This window comes from Piliocolobus tephrosceles, chromosome 1 (assembly GCF_002776525.5).
Source record: "Piliocolobus tephrosceles isolate RC106 chromosome 1, ASM277652v3, whole genome shotgun sequence".
Classification (NCBI taxonomy): domain Eukaryota; kingdom Metazoa; phylum Chordata; class Mammalia; order Primates; family Cercopithecidae; genus Piliocolobus; species Piliocolobus tephrosceles.
The window spans coordinates 181,896,098-181,911,852 of record NC_045434.1 but is presented as its reverse complement, the minus strand read 5'-3'; the positions used below and the strand labels follow the sequence as shown (position 1 = coordinate 181,911,852).

Genomic DNA, 15,755 nt, shown 5'->3' with positions numbered 1-15,755 from the left:
TTGTTTTGTTTTGAGATAGAGTCTCCCTCTGTTGCCCAGGCTGGAATGCAGTGGTGTGATCTCTGCTCACTGCAACCTCTGCCTCCTGGTTCAAGCGACTCTCCTGCCTCAGCCTCCCGAGTAGCTGGGACTACAGATGTGTGCCACCACCCCCAGGTCATTTTTGTACTTTTTAGTAGAGACAGGGTTTCACCATGTTGGCCAGGATGGTCTCGATCTCTTAACCTCGTGATCCTCCCGCCTCGGCCTGCCAAAGTGCTGGGATTACAGGTGTGCGCCACCGTGCCTGGCCTTCATATTGTCAGAACCTTCATTGAATAGACCGTCTTTTCTCCATGGCTGTATGATGCCACCTTTGTCATAAATCCAGTTTTCAAGTATGAGTGATAAACCGTAAAGAAAAGCAAAGAATCAAGTATCTGCTTTTGGTAAAATAAAGAAAGAAAGAAAGAAAAGAAAAGAAAAGTGTCATAAAAGTCGGGCTAGTGGTTTTCTCAGGAAATGTATCTGCGAAGAACCTGACACTATTCTTTTTTCTCTCTAATGACTTGTCTGTTCATAATAATTACACTTTGCTTTATATTTCAGAATAAAATTGTGTTATATTTATCAATAAAAGGTTAGTTAAGAGTAAGCAAACAGAAAAAAATATATATATTGATGAGGGAAGGGCCAGCATCTCTCGAAAGTGAGTTTGTGGTTTTGCTCTCACTGGAAAAGCTGGCGGGAGGTGCTAAGGTGGGGATGCTGAATCCACGGATGGCCAAGCCAAGACGCGGCACTTCACCGGGGGGCAGCGACGGGCCCAGACCTTGCTCGGACTGTCCTGGTGGTAACTGGGAGACCTCGCCAGAGAGGGAGCTTACAGGTCAGCTGCGCCCGGAATTAAACGACCCACAGACAGCGGCGCAAAGAGAGGGACTGACCGGCTTTAGCGAGCTCCCAAAACCTGTCCTCGCAAAAGCAGCACCCCCACCCACAAAGACAGATTTCCGCCCCAGCCGCAGGCTCGCGAGGTAGGCGGCGCCGCGAAGGCCTCTGGGAAGGCGGTCCGTGGACAGCCGCGGGGCACTCTGGGACTGGGCTCTGGGCGGCTTTTTTGCAAGTGGCTGGGCAGACGGTGTAGTCCGCTCCGGCAGCGCGCTCTTCCCTGCTTCTTCCGTCTCCTCGCTGGGAGCGTCCGGGAGCAGCTCCGAGGCCGCGGCGAAACCAGGTGAAGTCCGAGGTTCGGAGGAGTATCCGAGGTTAGCGGAAGGCGGGAGAATGGGGTGGGAGGCTGCGTTTCGGGGCCTAGGGTTCTGTCTCTGCGATCGCCGCGTTCCCCTCCCTTGGTGGGAGCGGCTCCCGGGAAGCGGCTAGTCTCGTCTCCCCTCGCAGGCCGCGTTCCTGTTCCGGACCTTTGCCCTCGGAACACGGTGCTGTCGGCCGGGACTCCTTCCCGAGGTGGACGACTCCTTGCTCTCATTCCTGGCTCTGCTAGCGCTTTAGGAAGTGCGCAGTACACTTTAGGACATGCATGGCACTCCCTGGGAGACAGTGCTTTAGGGTCAGAGAAAAGATCTCCGCTGAAGGCAAACGCAGCCCACAAGTCCGGGCTGCACTGAACAAGTCAGGATGTTGCCATTGGCAATTCCGCGGAAGTCTGGAACCCATCAGAAAGAGCCGCTGTCATAAGGTCTCTTGCCTGAGCTGTTGGGTTGAGAATGGAGCTGGAAGAGGGAACTGATCTCGGAGCTCCTCGGGGACCTTGGTTATGTTTGACCCTTTTACTTTCAGGGAGGAGGGATTGGCTCAAGTCACTGCATCCAGAGTACGGGGGAAACGAAGAAATCATGGAGAGAGTTTGCCCCAGGAGAGAGGCGAGCGTTATGTAGACTAGGATCTGGGGTGGGTAACAGACTGTGCAGTGTGAATCTGAGAGGAGAAAACACCCAACATGGGAATGGTCAGGTAAGAAAGGACCAGAAGTTCCGGTTCTACGGTTCTACCATAGCAAGGACCTAAGTTGCTAATTTAGGTTCTTTAATGCAGACCTGGTCTTTCAGAACTTCTTTCTCTTCCCTAGCCTTGTCATTTCAGCATTCTGGCCTTCCCTATGAGGAGGAAGATCAACTAAGTCACAGGTGAATAGGAGTTTCTTCTCTTCTAAAGTTTAATCTCCTTTGTCGGGGGAATCGATACACTCTCTCATCTCTTACTTGGGAAAAACAAGATCTGTCTTTACCGAGTGCCAATATGTGTACTATATGTTATCACTCAATGGTCGGATAGCTGAGTAGGGTTAGTAGGTATTTTAAAGATGTGTCAGTAACTTAAGGAAAACTAGAACCTTGTCCAAGCTTACTCAAAAGGCAAGTAGCATACTACTAAATGCTACCGAACCACTCAGGATTAGGTTCAGATTCCAGATCTGTAGGAGGACTCTCAGACTCTTGGCGTTATGCTGTTTCCCAGCATGCCATTCACTTACTACCTAACAATTTTGCCGTACCTGTGTACTACCTGTATTATTCTTAAATGTTTTTACTTACTTTTGTTAAATCAAACTTGTCCTAAGAAACCATGTCTGTGAAATTAGCCATTTGATGGCTGCTCCAATAATAGTATAGTTATTCTAAGGTGTATCTAAAAATGTCAGTCCATGTGCTATGTAAAATCGTCTCGTGTCAGAGATACAAACTACAATTTGGGACACAATGCACTGCATTATGCTCTCTTCTGGATTCTTTTCTGGATAGGAAAGTCCCAGCCACACATCTGAGTGTCAGTTGTCCATTCTTAGTGTACTGTTTTATTCTTATAGATGAATACTTTCACAGAGAATGCCCTGCTTTGTATCTTCTCCAAAAGACATTTCACTTCCCTGTTTACGACTACCTGTTCTCAATGTTGTATGTAAAATGAGTAGGAACTCCATACATTTCAGGAGCTTACTCTCTCTTTGGGGAGTTAATGTGTACACAGAAAATAGTCTTAACTCTGTGCTGTTCAATAGAGCTTTCTGTGATCAGGGAAATGTTCTCTATCTGTGCCTTATCTGTATCCACCAGCCAGATGTACCTACTGAGCACTTAATATATGAGTAGCCACGTATGGCTAGTGGCTACTAGTGGTTACCATATTGGACAGCCAGGTCTAGATATTTGAAATAAAATATTTTAAGGTTAATTGATTTGGACTTGGAGTTCCCCCTTACACCCCACAAAAACTTCATAGCATATATGTTACAAGTGCGCTTTAACTTTAGTTTCTTAGTGAAGGGTAAAGATCCTTTGCAATTTTCAGAGACTTCATAGTTGAAATAGTTTCTTGAAATTATTTAAAGCACATTTACGGTTTATAACACTTGTGCAAATGTACAGCTTCTGTGTTTTGTTACTATTGAAATATCCTGTAAAGCAATAACTTTATAGGATACTCTATAAGCAAAAGTCTTACTATTGTGTTATTTGTATTCATTGCAGATAACTTTTCTTCTAGCTATCTATGTTTTCTTTTATTAGTGACATTTAGACTATTTAAAAATCAGTTAAACACAACCACAATTGATATTAATGACGTTTTCAGGGCATCACTTCTTACGCTTTGACATAGGAGTTGGTGTGTTCAACTTATTTCACTGCTTATTAGAATAACAAGAAGGAGATTTGGTTCATAGCTATCTCAATCAGCTTAAATTCTATGTCAAATTATTTATTTTCCTGGCACTCAAAGTCAAACACTAGTGGACTGGTTGTATCTTGTTTTGTTTACTCTCTATGCAGGTTAGATATGTGGGGTTAGGAGGAAGGCTTAAAAAGAGTATCTTCATAATTTGCCTAGTTTCTTTCTTTCTTTTTTTTTTTTTTTTTTTGAGATGGAGTCTCGCTCTGTTGCCCAGGCTAGAGTGCAGTGGCGGGATCTCAGCTCACTGCAAGCTCAGCCTCCTAGGTTCACACCATTCTCCTACCTCAGCCTCCTGAGTAGCTGGAACTATAGGTGCCTGCTGCCACGCCCGGCTAATTTTTTGTACTTTTAGTAGAGATGGGGTTTCACCGTGTTAGCCATGATGGTCTCGATCTCCTGACCTCGTGATCCGCCCGCCTTGGCCTCCCAAAGTGCCGGGATTATAGGCATGAACCACCGCGCCCGGCCGCCTAGTTTCTTAAGATTAAAAAATACTTGAAAGACAAAACAATCAAACATAATGTGTGGTCTTTGTTTCCTGGATTAAAGAAAAGCTATCTGGGACATTTTGAGGACAGTTGGGGAAATTCAAATATGAACTGGAATGTTAAGGAATTACTAATTTTGTTAGATGTGATAGTGTAGTTATGAGGAGAATGTCATTTGGAAGACAGTATTGTGGTTATGAAGAAGAATGCCATTTGGAAATGTATGCTGGGACATTTAGATTTTAAAGTGTTATGATGTCTGTAATTTACTTTAAAATAGGTCAGCCAAAACCAAAAAAGTACACACACAAGAAGCAACTACAGCAAAATGTCAGCAGTTGTTCATCTACATGGTGTGGATATGGGTGTTCATTGTTCTATTCTTTCTACTTCTCTGTATGTCAATCTTTTTTTATTTTTATTTTTTTTGAGACGGAGTCTTCACTCTGCCGCCCAGGCTGGAGTGCAGTGGCGCTATCTCAGCTCACTGCAACCTCCGCCTCCTAGGTCCAAGCAATTTTCCTGCCTCAGCCTCCCGAGTAGCTGGCATTACAGGTACCTGCCATCACACCCGGCTAATTTTTTATATTTTTAGTAGAGATGAGGTTTCACCATGTTGGCCAGGCTGGTCTCAAACTCCCGACCCCAGGTGATCCACCTGCCTCGGCCTCCTAAAGTGCTGGGATTACAGGCTTGAACCACTGTACCTGGCCTTGAAAATCTTTATAGTAAAAAGTTGAAAGAAAAAAAGAGTACAGTACCCATCCCACAGTAGGGTAGTAAGATATTGGATATAAAACACTTGGCTTACAATAATTAACCGCACAATAAATACTCTCTGTTATAGCAGTAAATTTTGAGTTTTTAATCTCTAATAGGCAGATTTTTTTCCCATTATAAGCTAGTTTCTTGTGGAGGGAGAAAATAAACTTAATGGGAAACCCCAGTTTAGTGACAGACACCAATTTCTATTATATATATATATTTATTTTTTATTTTTTATTTTTTTGAGACAGAGTCTTGCTCTGTCAACCAGGCTGGAATGCAGTGGCGTGATCTCGGCTTACTGCAAGCTCCGCCTCCCCGGTTCACGCCATTCTCCTGCCTCGGCCTCCCGTGTAGCTAGGTCTACAGGCACCCGCCACCATGCCTGGCTAATGTTTTTGTATTTTTTTAATAGAGACGGGGTTTCACCATGTTAGCCAGGATGGTCTCGATCTCCTGACCTCGTGATCTGCCCGCCTCAGCCTCCCAAAGTGCTGGGATTACAGGCATGAGCCACCGCGCCCAGCCCCAATTTCTATAATATTAAGAGGATAATTTATGAAGTCAAGCTACTAATTTCCATGTGTTGCTGTAACATCCTCTTATTACTTCATGCATTAATTTGTGTTAGACTATATTTATTTGTATTTATCTATAGTTGATCTTTGAATTTTGCCATACTAGGTTCCTTGAACTGCATTTCAAAACAGTTATTGCAGAGCTACTTTCTCTCAAGGAACAGTTTGTAGTTGAGGTTCATTTTCCTCATCACGGACTTTGTATCAAGGGAATTGTAGAAGGTGGCCCTTGGTAAACTTCTCAAACATTGTTCCTACAAAGATGTATATTCACTTAAAATAACGAAATACTCTTTCAAGTTAATAGAATTTTGAAGCAGAAAAGGCAAACCTCAAATCTCCTTTTTTTTTTTTTTTCTTTTTCTTGAGACAGAGTCTTGCTCTATCACCTAGGCTGGAGTGCAGTGGCACAGTCGCGGCTCACTGCAACCTCCATCTCCCTGTTCAAGCAATTCTCCTGCCTCAGCCTCCCAAGTAACTAGGAATACAGGTGTGTGCCACCATACCCAGCTAATTTTTGTATTTTTAGTAGAGATAGGGTTTCACCATGTTAGCCAGGCTGGTCTTGAACTTCTGACCTCAAGTGATCTGCCCGCCTCGGCCTTCCAAAGTGCTGGGATTACAGGCGTGAGCCACCTGCCTGGCCTCAAATCTCTTTTTAAATCTGAAGAAACTGAGACCAAGAAAGGTGGTTTGCTTAAAGTCATACACAGTATGTTAGTGGAAGATCCAGGAATAAAACTATTTTTCCCCTTTAAAAATTCTGCAGTGGCTTATGCCTGTAATCCCAGCACTTTGGGAGGCTGAGGTGGGTGGATCATGAGGTCAGGAGATTAAGACCATCCTGGTTAACACGGTGAAACCCCGTCTCTACTAAAAATACAAAAAATTAGCCGGGCATGGTGGCAGGCACCTATAGTCCCAGCTACTCAGGAGGCTGAAGCAGGAGAATGGTATGAACCCGGGAGGCGGAGCTTGCAGTGAGCCGAGATCGCGCCACTGCACTCCAGCCTGGGTGACAGAGTGAGACTCTATCTCAAAAAAAAAAAAAAAATTCTCCCAAGTGATATATATGGATTATATAAGGAACCCTATTGCAATACATACCCGTACTACAACTCTATGGCATTACTAATTGGTCATAAATAAACTGGCTTTTTTAAAGAATGTAAGTAAATAATTTGTCATGATTTTGTTTTTATCTTACTGAAATTTGAAAGTGCTTTTGAGAAAGTTTTTATTTGAACAATGCATTTCTTTAACATGTTATGCAGGGCCCTTCTAGCCCAGTCCAGAGCTGTGCCATGGCAGAGACAAGAGAAGAGGAGACAGTGTCAGCAGAAGCCTCAGGGTTCTCAGACTTGAGTGACTCAGAATTCCTGGATTTTCTGGACCTAGAAGATGCCCAAGAGTCAAATGCTTTAGTTAACATGCCTGGCCCATCTTCTGAATCCCTTGGGAAGGATGACAAACCCATAAGCTTACAAAACTGGAAAAGAGGATTGGATATCTTATCACCCATGGAGAGATTCCACCTTAAATATCTGTATGTCACTGACCTGGCTACTCAGAACTGGTGTGAACTGCAAACAGCATATGGGAAGGAGCTTCCTGGTTTTTTGGCACCTGAGAAGGCAGCTGTTTTGGACACTGGTGCCAGCATACACCTAGCTAGAGAACTAGAACTTCATGATCTTGTGACTGTCCCAGTCACCACTAAAGAAGATGCTTGGGCAATTAAGTTTCTGAACATACTTTTGATGATTCCTACCCTGCAGTCAGAAGGGCACATCAGAGAGTTTCCCGTGTTTGGAGAAGTGGAGGGTGTACTTCTTGTTGGAGTGATTGATGAGCTGCACTATACAGCCAAGGGGGAACTGGAACTGGCAGAACTCAAGACACGCAGGCGCCCTGTGCTCCCTCTGGAAGCTCAGAAAAAGAAAGACTGTTTTCAAGTCAGCCTATACAAATATATCTTTGATGCCATGGTACAAGGAAAAGTGACCCCTGCTAGCTTAATCCACCACACGAAGTTGTGTCCAGAAAAGCCACTCGGGCCATCAGTGCTGAGGCATGCCCAGAAAGGAGGCTTCTCTGTGAAATCTTTGGGTGACCTCATGGAACTGGTCTTCTTGTCTCTAACACTGTCAGACCTCCCAGTTATTGATATCTTGAAGATTGAGTATATCCACCAAGAGACTGCCACAGTGCTGGGTACTGAGATTGTAGCCTTTGAAGAGAAGGAGGTGAGAGCCAAGGTGCAGCATTATATGGCCTACTGGATGGGCCACCGAGAGCCCCAGGGAGTTGATGTGGAGGACGCTTGGAAGTGCCGGACATGTGCATATGCAGACATTTGTGAGTGGAGAAGGGGCAGTGGAGTACTCAGCTCTACACTGGGGCCCCAAGCCAAAAAAGCCAAATGAATAGAAGGTATGCTTTCAAGAATGTCGATCCTTCCTGCTCCTGTTGTACCTAAGCAAAAGAGGACCAGTCTCTGAGCTTGGCTTTTATGGACAGTGTTCTTACTTTGTTTCTTTTTTTATTTCCACAACCTCTAACCACATTCAGTCCAGGACCAAGGCTCAGAGATGAGTGGGAGAGATGGGTTATACTACCCTGGAGCTTCACCATGGTTGCCTAAGAAGACAGATGCTCATCATGGCTGGAATGAAGGTATCCTTCAGTAAACATTGCTTTCTTAAGAAAATTCTTCAGTTTCTGATAAGTCATCCCTATTTTTATCTTGATCAAGGCTTTCTACAGTTACATAATACAATGAAATGCTGTCTGGGACAGTTGAACTGACGATTTTTTCATAATTGCAGTCCTTCAAAGATGGCCACCATACATAGTTGTGTACATGTTATTCCAAGCCTTTAAATACATACATAAACATATTTTTGAATCAGAATGAACAGACCAAAACATAAACGTAATAAATATTCTCAAAGAGACAAGGAAAGATGAAGTAGAAACAGGAAGTCATAAAAAGTGAAAATATTAGATATGAAAAACATAATACATGGCTGGGTGCAGTGGCACACGCCTGTAATCCCAGCACTTTGTGAAGCTGAGGTAGGTGGATCACCTGAGGTCAGGAGTTCAAGACCAGCCTGAGCAATATGGTGAAAGCCCATCTCTACTAAAAATACAAAAATTAGCCAGGGGTGGTGGTGTGCACCTGTAGTCCCAGCTACTTGGGAGGCTGAGACAGGAGAATAGCTTGAACCGGGTAGGCAGAGGTTACAGTGAGCTGAGATCACACCGCTGCACTCCAGCCTGGGCAACAGAGTGAGACTCTGTCTTTAATAATAATAATACATGAAGTAACATGTAACATTCACATATTACAGTCCAGCAGTAGCATTCCTGGGTATATGCTGTAAGAAACATACATGTACAATAGAAAATGTAAACACGAATATACTTTGTGGCACTTTCACAATAGCAGAAGCCTAGAAGCTACCCAGGTGCCCATCATCAGAAGAGTGGATAATGTACAGTAGCCAAAACAAACGAGCTACAGTGACATAAAACAATATGCATGAATATTAGCAGCACAACATTAGGTGAAAAAAGTCCTAAAAATTACATATAGCATGATACCCTTTTTATAAGGTGAAAAATAACATTTAAAGGAAAATGTAAAGGTAGTGGAGAGGAATCCCAATGCATCTTAGAAGGCAGTGGAGCTTTTAACTACAAACATCATCAAAGAAGCTGGAGGAAGGAATGATACAGATGTCACCTGGAAGATAAGGACTTGTTTGTGGTGACACTACTGGAGAATTTGCAGAAGTCAGTGCATGGGGAGGGCAATTGGCAGGGGTAGAGTTTCTGTATTAACTGGAACGTTAAGAGCCAACAGAACATGGTGAATGTTGTATGATTCCATGCTATACATGAGCTGGTAAATCCTGGACATCTGTAGAAGATAAGGTAGGTTGTCTCTGGAGGCCCTTCTTAACTACACATACTCTTCTTATGGACCCTGAAATCTTATGATGACTTTTTACTGAGTGACTGTTATGGCCAGGCACTGTACTAAGCACATTGTAATTAAATCTGTATCCATTATCTCCAGCGAGGGAACTGAGACCTAGAAGGGTTATATAATTTTCCTAGCTGGGTGTAGTAGCTCACACCTGTAATCTTAGTACTTTGGGAGGGCAAGGTATGAAGATCACTTGAGGACAGAAGTTAAAGACCAGCCTGGGCAACATAGCAAGGCCCCATCTCAAAAAAAAAAAAAAAAAAAAAATCCAGGCATGGTGGCGCATGCCTGTAGTCCTAGCTACTTGGTAGGCTGAGGCAGGAGGATCACTTGAACCCAAGAATTCAAGGTTACAGTGAGCTATGATCATGCTACTGCAAAAAAATTTAAAAATTTAAAAAAAGTTTCCAGGGTTCCACTGTTTGAAAGTAGTAGACTCCAGCCTAGATATGTCTGACTGCAGTGCTTATGTTCTTAATCATTATGTTATAAAAGTTTTCTTGTTAAACCTCCTGGACTGTATGTTATTATAGGCCCTAGTAAGTTTAGAGTTAAATTGGGAGCATAGTAAACTGTACCTTATGGGATAAACAGTATTAAGCTAATAGTCTTCAAGAAAAGAACTTGCTCAAGTTCTATAGCATCATCTTAGTTATACCAGAAGTTTTAAGAACAGGAAAAAGGGACAGGCGCAGTGGCTTGCCTGTAATCCCAGCACTTTGGGAGGCTGAGGTGGGTGAATCACCTGAGGTCAGGAGTTGAAGACCAGCCTGGCCAACATGGTGAAACCCCATCTCTACTAAAAATACAAAAATTAGCTGGGTGTGGTGGTACACACCTGTAATCCAAGCTACTCAGGAGGCTGAGGCAGGAGAATCACTTGAACCCAGAAGGCAGAAGTTGCAGTGAGCCGAAATCACACCACTGTACTCCAGCCTGGGCAACAGAGTAAAACTGTCTCAAAAAGGAAAAAGAAAATTTGTTTTCAGATACTGACATTATTGAGAATTCAGTAATTCCTTGAGACTTCAAATCCTTATTTTAAGTTAACATCTTCTGGTTATAACCTTAGGGTTTCTCATAAGTTGAGACATCTTTAGTTGGGACCACCCCAGGATCACTGCTTATGAATGTTTGTGCCCCCTCAAATTAGTATGTTGAAATCCAAACCCTCAATATGGTAGTATTAAGAGGTGGGCCTTTGGGAGGTGATTAGGTAATGAGGGAAGAGCCCTCATGAATAGGATTGGTGCCCTTATAAAAGAGTTCTGAGGGAACTCTTCAGTCTTTCCATGATGTGAGGACACAGTGAGAAGGTGCCCCCAAGACTATGAGAAATACATTTTTGTTGTTTATAAGCCACTCAGTTTGTGGTGTTTTGTTACAGCATCTCGAATGACTAAGACAATCACTGATGCTGTTTTCTATAACAAATACCTTCCTGTTTCAGCCTTCGCATGTCTAATAATGTCATCTCTCCCTTATGAATTCTGCCTAACATGTCTGAACTCCAAATTACAGCCCTGGCGGACATTTGTTTAGTGAGTGGATAAAAGAGATGTCACAACAAAGCTATTTCTTGATTTTTAAAAAACTGTTTTCTGGGCCAGGAAATGAGTTGAATACCTTAATTGGGATTAGGATCAATTGTTTATAATAGAAATCACCAAAACAATAGTGGTTAAACAAAATAGAAGTGTATTTCTCACTTAAAAGCCTAACTATAGTTAGTCCAGGACTGGTGTGGCACCCTATGATGTCAAGAGCCCAGATTCCTTCCCTCTTGTTTCTCTGACATAAACGTGTATCTTCTTCATAGTCCAAAATGGCTGGCAAAAATCCAGTCACCCATTACACATTCAGCATAAAGTTGGAATAGCAGAAAGACACCCCTTTAAGGACACTTTAAAAATGTGTACTACTACTTTCACTTAGAGCCCACTGGCCAAAATTTGGCCACCTCGGCATAGATAACTGCAAGAAAGGTTGGGATGTGTAGTTTTTATTCTCAGCAAGCATATGCCCTGACCAAAACTAAATTCTATGACTGCAAGAAAAGGGAGAATGGAGAGAGGATTTGGAGAAAATGGCAGTGTAGAAAGCACCAGAAATCTGTCTCCCAGCCTAGACAGCAGCTGCATTGACAGAATCTTATCTGATGTAACTATTTTGGAATCTGGAGTCTATTGAAATTTTGCAACTTCTGGGGAAGATGATAAATTGTAGTTAATTTTGGTCAGTTTCAACTCTTAGGACAGTAGTAACTACCAGTTCCTCACCCCCCCAGTCCTATGGCTACAGCTGTGCACATATTTCTGTAGCAGTTTGCATACAGCTTGAGTTTTTCCTCCTTCATTTTTCTTTTAACCCCTTTTGGGAGCAAGACATTGAAGACTAGGACATTCAAAAGCAACTGCATATATGGGGAAACTAGAAAATCACCATGTATGCTGAGGGGAGGTGCAGAATTAAAAAAGGCCTGAGTAGAAAAGTTTATATTTCATGCAGATTCTTGGGATACACACAGCCTAAACAATGAAATAAAATAGAAACCCTGAGGAATGGGGAAAATCTGATATCCAGAGTTACCATATTAGATTAAAATGTCTAGTTTTTGGCCGGGCATGGTGGCTCACTCCTGTAATCCCAGTGCTTTGGGAGGCCAAGGTGGGTGGGTTGCTTGAGGTCAGGAGTTCAAGACCAGCCTGGCCAACATGGTGAAACCGTGTCTCTACTAAAAATACAAAAATCAGTGGGGCATGGTGGTTCTGAGGTTTTGGGACTCAGACTGGCTTCCTCAGCTTGCAGACGGCCTATCTTGGGACTTTACCTTTTGATCGTCAATACTCCTTAATAAACTCCCCTTCATATGTACATCTATCCTGTTCTGTCCCTCTGGAGAACCCTGACTAATACACTGGATTGCACATCTGTTTACAGCATGGATGACTGACTATTTTAAGTCCATTGTTGAGAACTGCTCAGAAAAAAAGATTCCTCTCAAACTTACTGCTCATTGATAGTATACCCGTTCATCCAAGAGTTCTGATGGAGATACATAAGGAGATTATTGTTTTCATGTCTTCTAACACAACATCCACTCTGCAGCCCATGGGTCGAGTCATTTTTAATTTCAAGTGTTGTTATTTAAGAAATATATTTCATAAGGCTGTAGCTGCCATAGGTAGAGATTCCTCTGATGGATTTGGGCAAAGTAAATTGAAAACCTGAAAAGGAGTTGTCATTTTAGATGCCATTAAGAATGTTGATATTTTGTGACTCGCCTGTAATCCCAGCACTTTGGGAGGCCGAGGGGGGTGGATCACGAGGTCAGGAGATTGAGACCATCCTGGCTAACACGGTGAAACCCCGTCTCTACTAAAAATACAAAAAGTTAGCCAGGCGTGGTGGCGGGCTCCTGTAGTCTCAGCTAATTGGGAGGCTGAGGCAGGAGAATGGCATGAACCCGGGAGGCAGGGCTTGCAGTGAGCCAAGCACTGCAACCTGGGCGACAGAGCGAGACTCTGTCTCAAGAAAAAAAAAGTGTTACCTTATCTTCAATTTTTTGCAAAAGTTTAAGAACTGGTATTGCTGCTTCTTTAAATGTTTGGTAGAATGAACTAAAAAACAACATTCTTAAAAAAGAGTTGAGATTTTAACCTCCAACCAAGACAACTAGAATTAGAAGTGGAGCCTGAAGATGTGACTGAATTGCTGTAGTCTCATGATAAAACTTGAACAGATAAGGAGTTGCTTCTTATGGATGAGCAAATAAAGTGGTTTCTTGAGATGGAATCTGCTTCTGGTGAAGATGCTGTGAATATTGTTGAAATGGCAACAAAGGATTTACAATATTACATAAACTGAGTTGATAAAGCACTGGCAAGTTTTGAGAAGACCAACTCAAATTTTGAAAAAAGTTCTATGGGGGTAAAGTGCTATCAAACGGCACTGCGTATTGCATGCTACAGAGAAATCTTTTTTTTGACATGGAGTTTCGCTCCTGTTGCCCAGGCTAGAGTGCAGTCACAGCTCACTTCACTGCAACCTCTGCGTCCCCAGTTCTAGCGATTCTCCTGCCTCAGTCTCCTGAGCAGCTGGGATTACAGGCATGTGCACCACGCCCAGCTAATTTTATATTTTTAGTAAAGATGGGGTTTCTTCATCGTGGCCAGGCGTGTCTCAAAACTCCTGACCTCAGGTGATCCACCCACCTCGGCCTCCCAAAGTGCTGAGATAACAGGCGTGAGCCACCGTGCCTGGCCTGAGAAATCTTTGTGAAGGGAAGAGTCAATCAATGGGACAATCTTCATTGTTGTCTTATTTTAAGAAATTGCAAGGCTGAGCATAGTGGCTCATGCCTATAATCCCAGAATTTTGGGAGGCCAAGGTAGGAGGATCACTTGAGGCCAGTAGTTCACAACTAGCCTGGGAAACATAGTGAGACGCTGTCTGTACAAAAATTTAAAAATTAGATAGGTGTGGTGGTGGGCACCTGTAGTCCTAGCTACTAGGAAGGCTGAGGGGGAGGATTGCTTGAGCCCAGAAGTTTGAGGCTGTAGTGAGCAATGATTATGCCACTGCACTCTAGCACCTGGGTGACAGAGTGAGACTCACCTTAAAAAAAAAAAAAAAAAATTCAACAACAACTTAACTTTACAACTTAAGGAACTAGAAAAAGAAGAATGAGGCCAGGTGCAGTGGCTCACACCTGTAATCCTACCACTTTGAGATTGTGAAGGTAGGAGCATCACTTGAAGCTAGTATTTCAAAACTCACCTGGGCAACCAAGCAAGACCCTGTCTCTACGAAAAATTCAAAAATTAACCAGGCATGGTGGTTTATGCCTATAGTCCCAGCTACTCAGGTGGCTGAGGCAGGAGGATCACTTGAGCCCAGGAGTTGCAGACAGTGAGCTATGATCATGCCACTGCACTCCACCTAATCAACAGAGTGAGACCCCATCTCTCAAATAAATACTCAACCCAAAGTTATCAGAAGGAAGGAAATAATGAAGATGAGAGCAGAGATAAACAAAATAATGAATAGAAAAACAATAGAGAAAATCAAAGAAACAAAAAGTTGGTTCTTCAACCAAATACTTGCAGAAGTGTATGCCAACAAATTGGATAAACTAAATGAAATGGACAAAATACTAGCAACATAAACATACTAAGACTAGGACTAAATCATGAAGAAAGGGAAAATCTGGATAGACCTATATGTCAAAGCCATTTCATTGCATCTTGGTTACTTTCACAAGTCTGGTTAGATGGAACACACACAGAGCAAGTTAAATGCAGTGAATTTGTTACTTACAGTTAGAAATCAAGAGACAACAGAAGCCTAGGATTCAGGACAAGCCATCTGAAAGACTCAGGAAAGCTACCCAGGGTGGGTGGAGGCCTGTGTGTCATGTCCCATGTGCACCGCACCTGAGAGACCCCAGAAAGCTGCCCACCCCCTGGGTTTTATTTTTTATTTATTTTTGAGACATGGTTTCTCTCTGTCTCCTAGGCTGGAGTCCAGTGGTGCGATCTCGGGTCACTGCAACCTCTGCCTGCTGGGTTCAAGTGATTCTCATGCCTCAGCCTCCCAAGCACCTGGGGATTATAAGCACCCGCCATGACACCTGGCTAATTTTTGTATTTTTAGTAGAGACGGGGTTTCACTGTGTTGGTCAGGCTGGTCTCGAACTCCTGACCTCAAGTGATCTGCCCCCCTCGGACTCCCAAAGTACTGGGATTACAGGCATGAGCCACCGTGCCTGGCTCCTCTGGGTTTTATACCATGGGAACTATGGGAACAACATGACAGAGTGGGCTAAAATGTTAAAGGGCATCCTGTTTCTATGGGGGACAGGAAGAGAGCCTGGGCTCTTCCACCCATCTCCTTTATCTTGGAATGTTGCATTCCCAGCATATTCCACACTTAATTTTTTCTTTTTTTTTTATTCTGAGATGGAGTCTCACTCTGTCACCCAGGCTGGAGTGCAATGGCACGATCTCGCCTCACTGCAACCTCTGCCTCCTGGGTTCAAGTGATTCTCCCACCTCAGCCTCCTGAGTAGCTGGGATTATAGGCACCCGCCATGATGTCTGGCTAATTTTTATATATTTGTAGAGATGGAGTTTCACTGTGTTGGCCAGGCTGGTCTTGAACTCCTGACCTCAGGTGGTCCATCTGCCTCGGCCTTCCAAACTGTTGGGATTACAGGTGTGAGCCACCTTGCCTTGCAGCTACACTTATTCTTAAGAAATA

At 43.4% G+C, this 15,755-nt stretch overlaps 1 protein-coding gene across 8 annotated transcripts; it reads left to right on the top strand.

Annotated features, from left to right (window-relative positions):
* The first annotated feature begins 1,053 nt into the window (after window positions 1-1,053).
* Window positions 1,054-8,806, top strand: EXO5 (exonuclease 5). 8 transcript variants are annotated; one of them, XM_023221262.2, is made up of 4 exons: window positions 1,054-1,213; window positions 1,777-1,950; window positions 2,066-2,123; window positions 6,772-8,305. In XM_023221262.2, exon 4 carries the CDS (start codon window positions 6,802-6,804, stop codon window positions 7,921-7,923), a length of 1,122 nt encoding a protein of 373 aa, XP_023077030.2. In that variant the 5' UTR covers window positions 1,054-1,213; window positions 1,777-1,950; window positions 2,066-2,123; window positions 6,772-6,801; the 3' UTR covers window positions 7,924-8,305. The 8 variants fall into 8 exon arrangements, with proteins under 8 accessions (XP_023077030.2, XP_023077028.2, XP_023077034.2 ...); XM_023221260.2 differs by having other exon boundaries at window positions 1,054-1,244; XM_023221266.2 differs by lacking the exon at window positions 1,777-1,950 and having other exon boundaries at window positions 6,772-8,806.
* The last annotated feature ends 6,949 nt before the right edge of the window (window positions 8,807-15,755 follow it).

Bases quoted from the DNA above. Each gene is read 5' to 3' on its own strand.
- EXO5 (XM_023221258.3), top strand. From the start codon at position 1,517: ATGGCACTCCCTGGGAGACAGTGCTTTAGGGTCAGAGAAAAGATCTCC. The intron at 1,676-1,776 runs GTCTCTTGCCTG...TTTTACTTTCAG, and splicing joins GAAAGAGCCGCTGTCATAAG to GGAGGAGGGATTGGCTCAAG. The intron at 1,951-6,771 runs GTAAGAAAGGAC...CATGTTATGCAG, and splicing joins CCCAACATGGGAATGGTCAG to GGCCCTTCTAGCCCAGTCCA.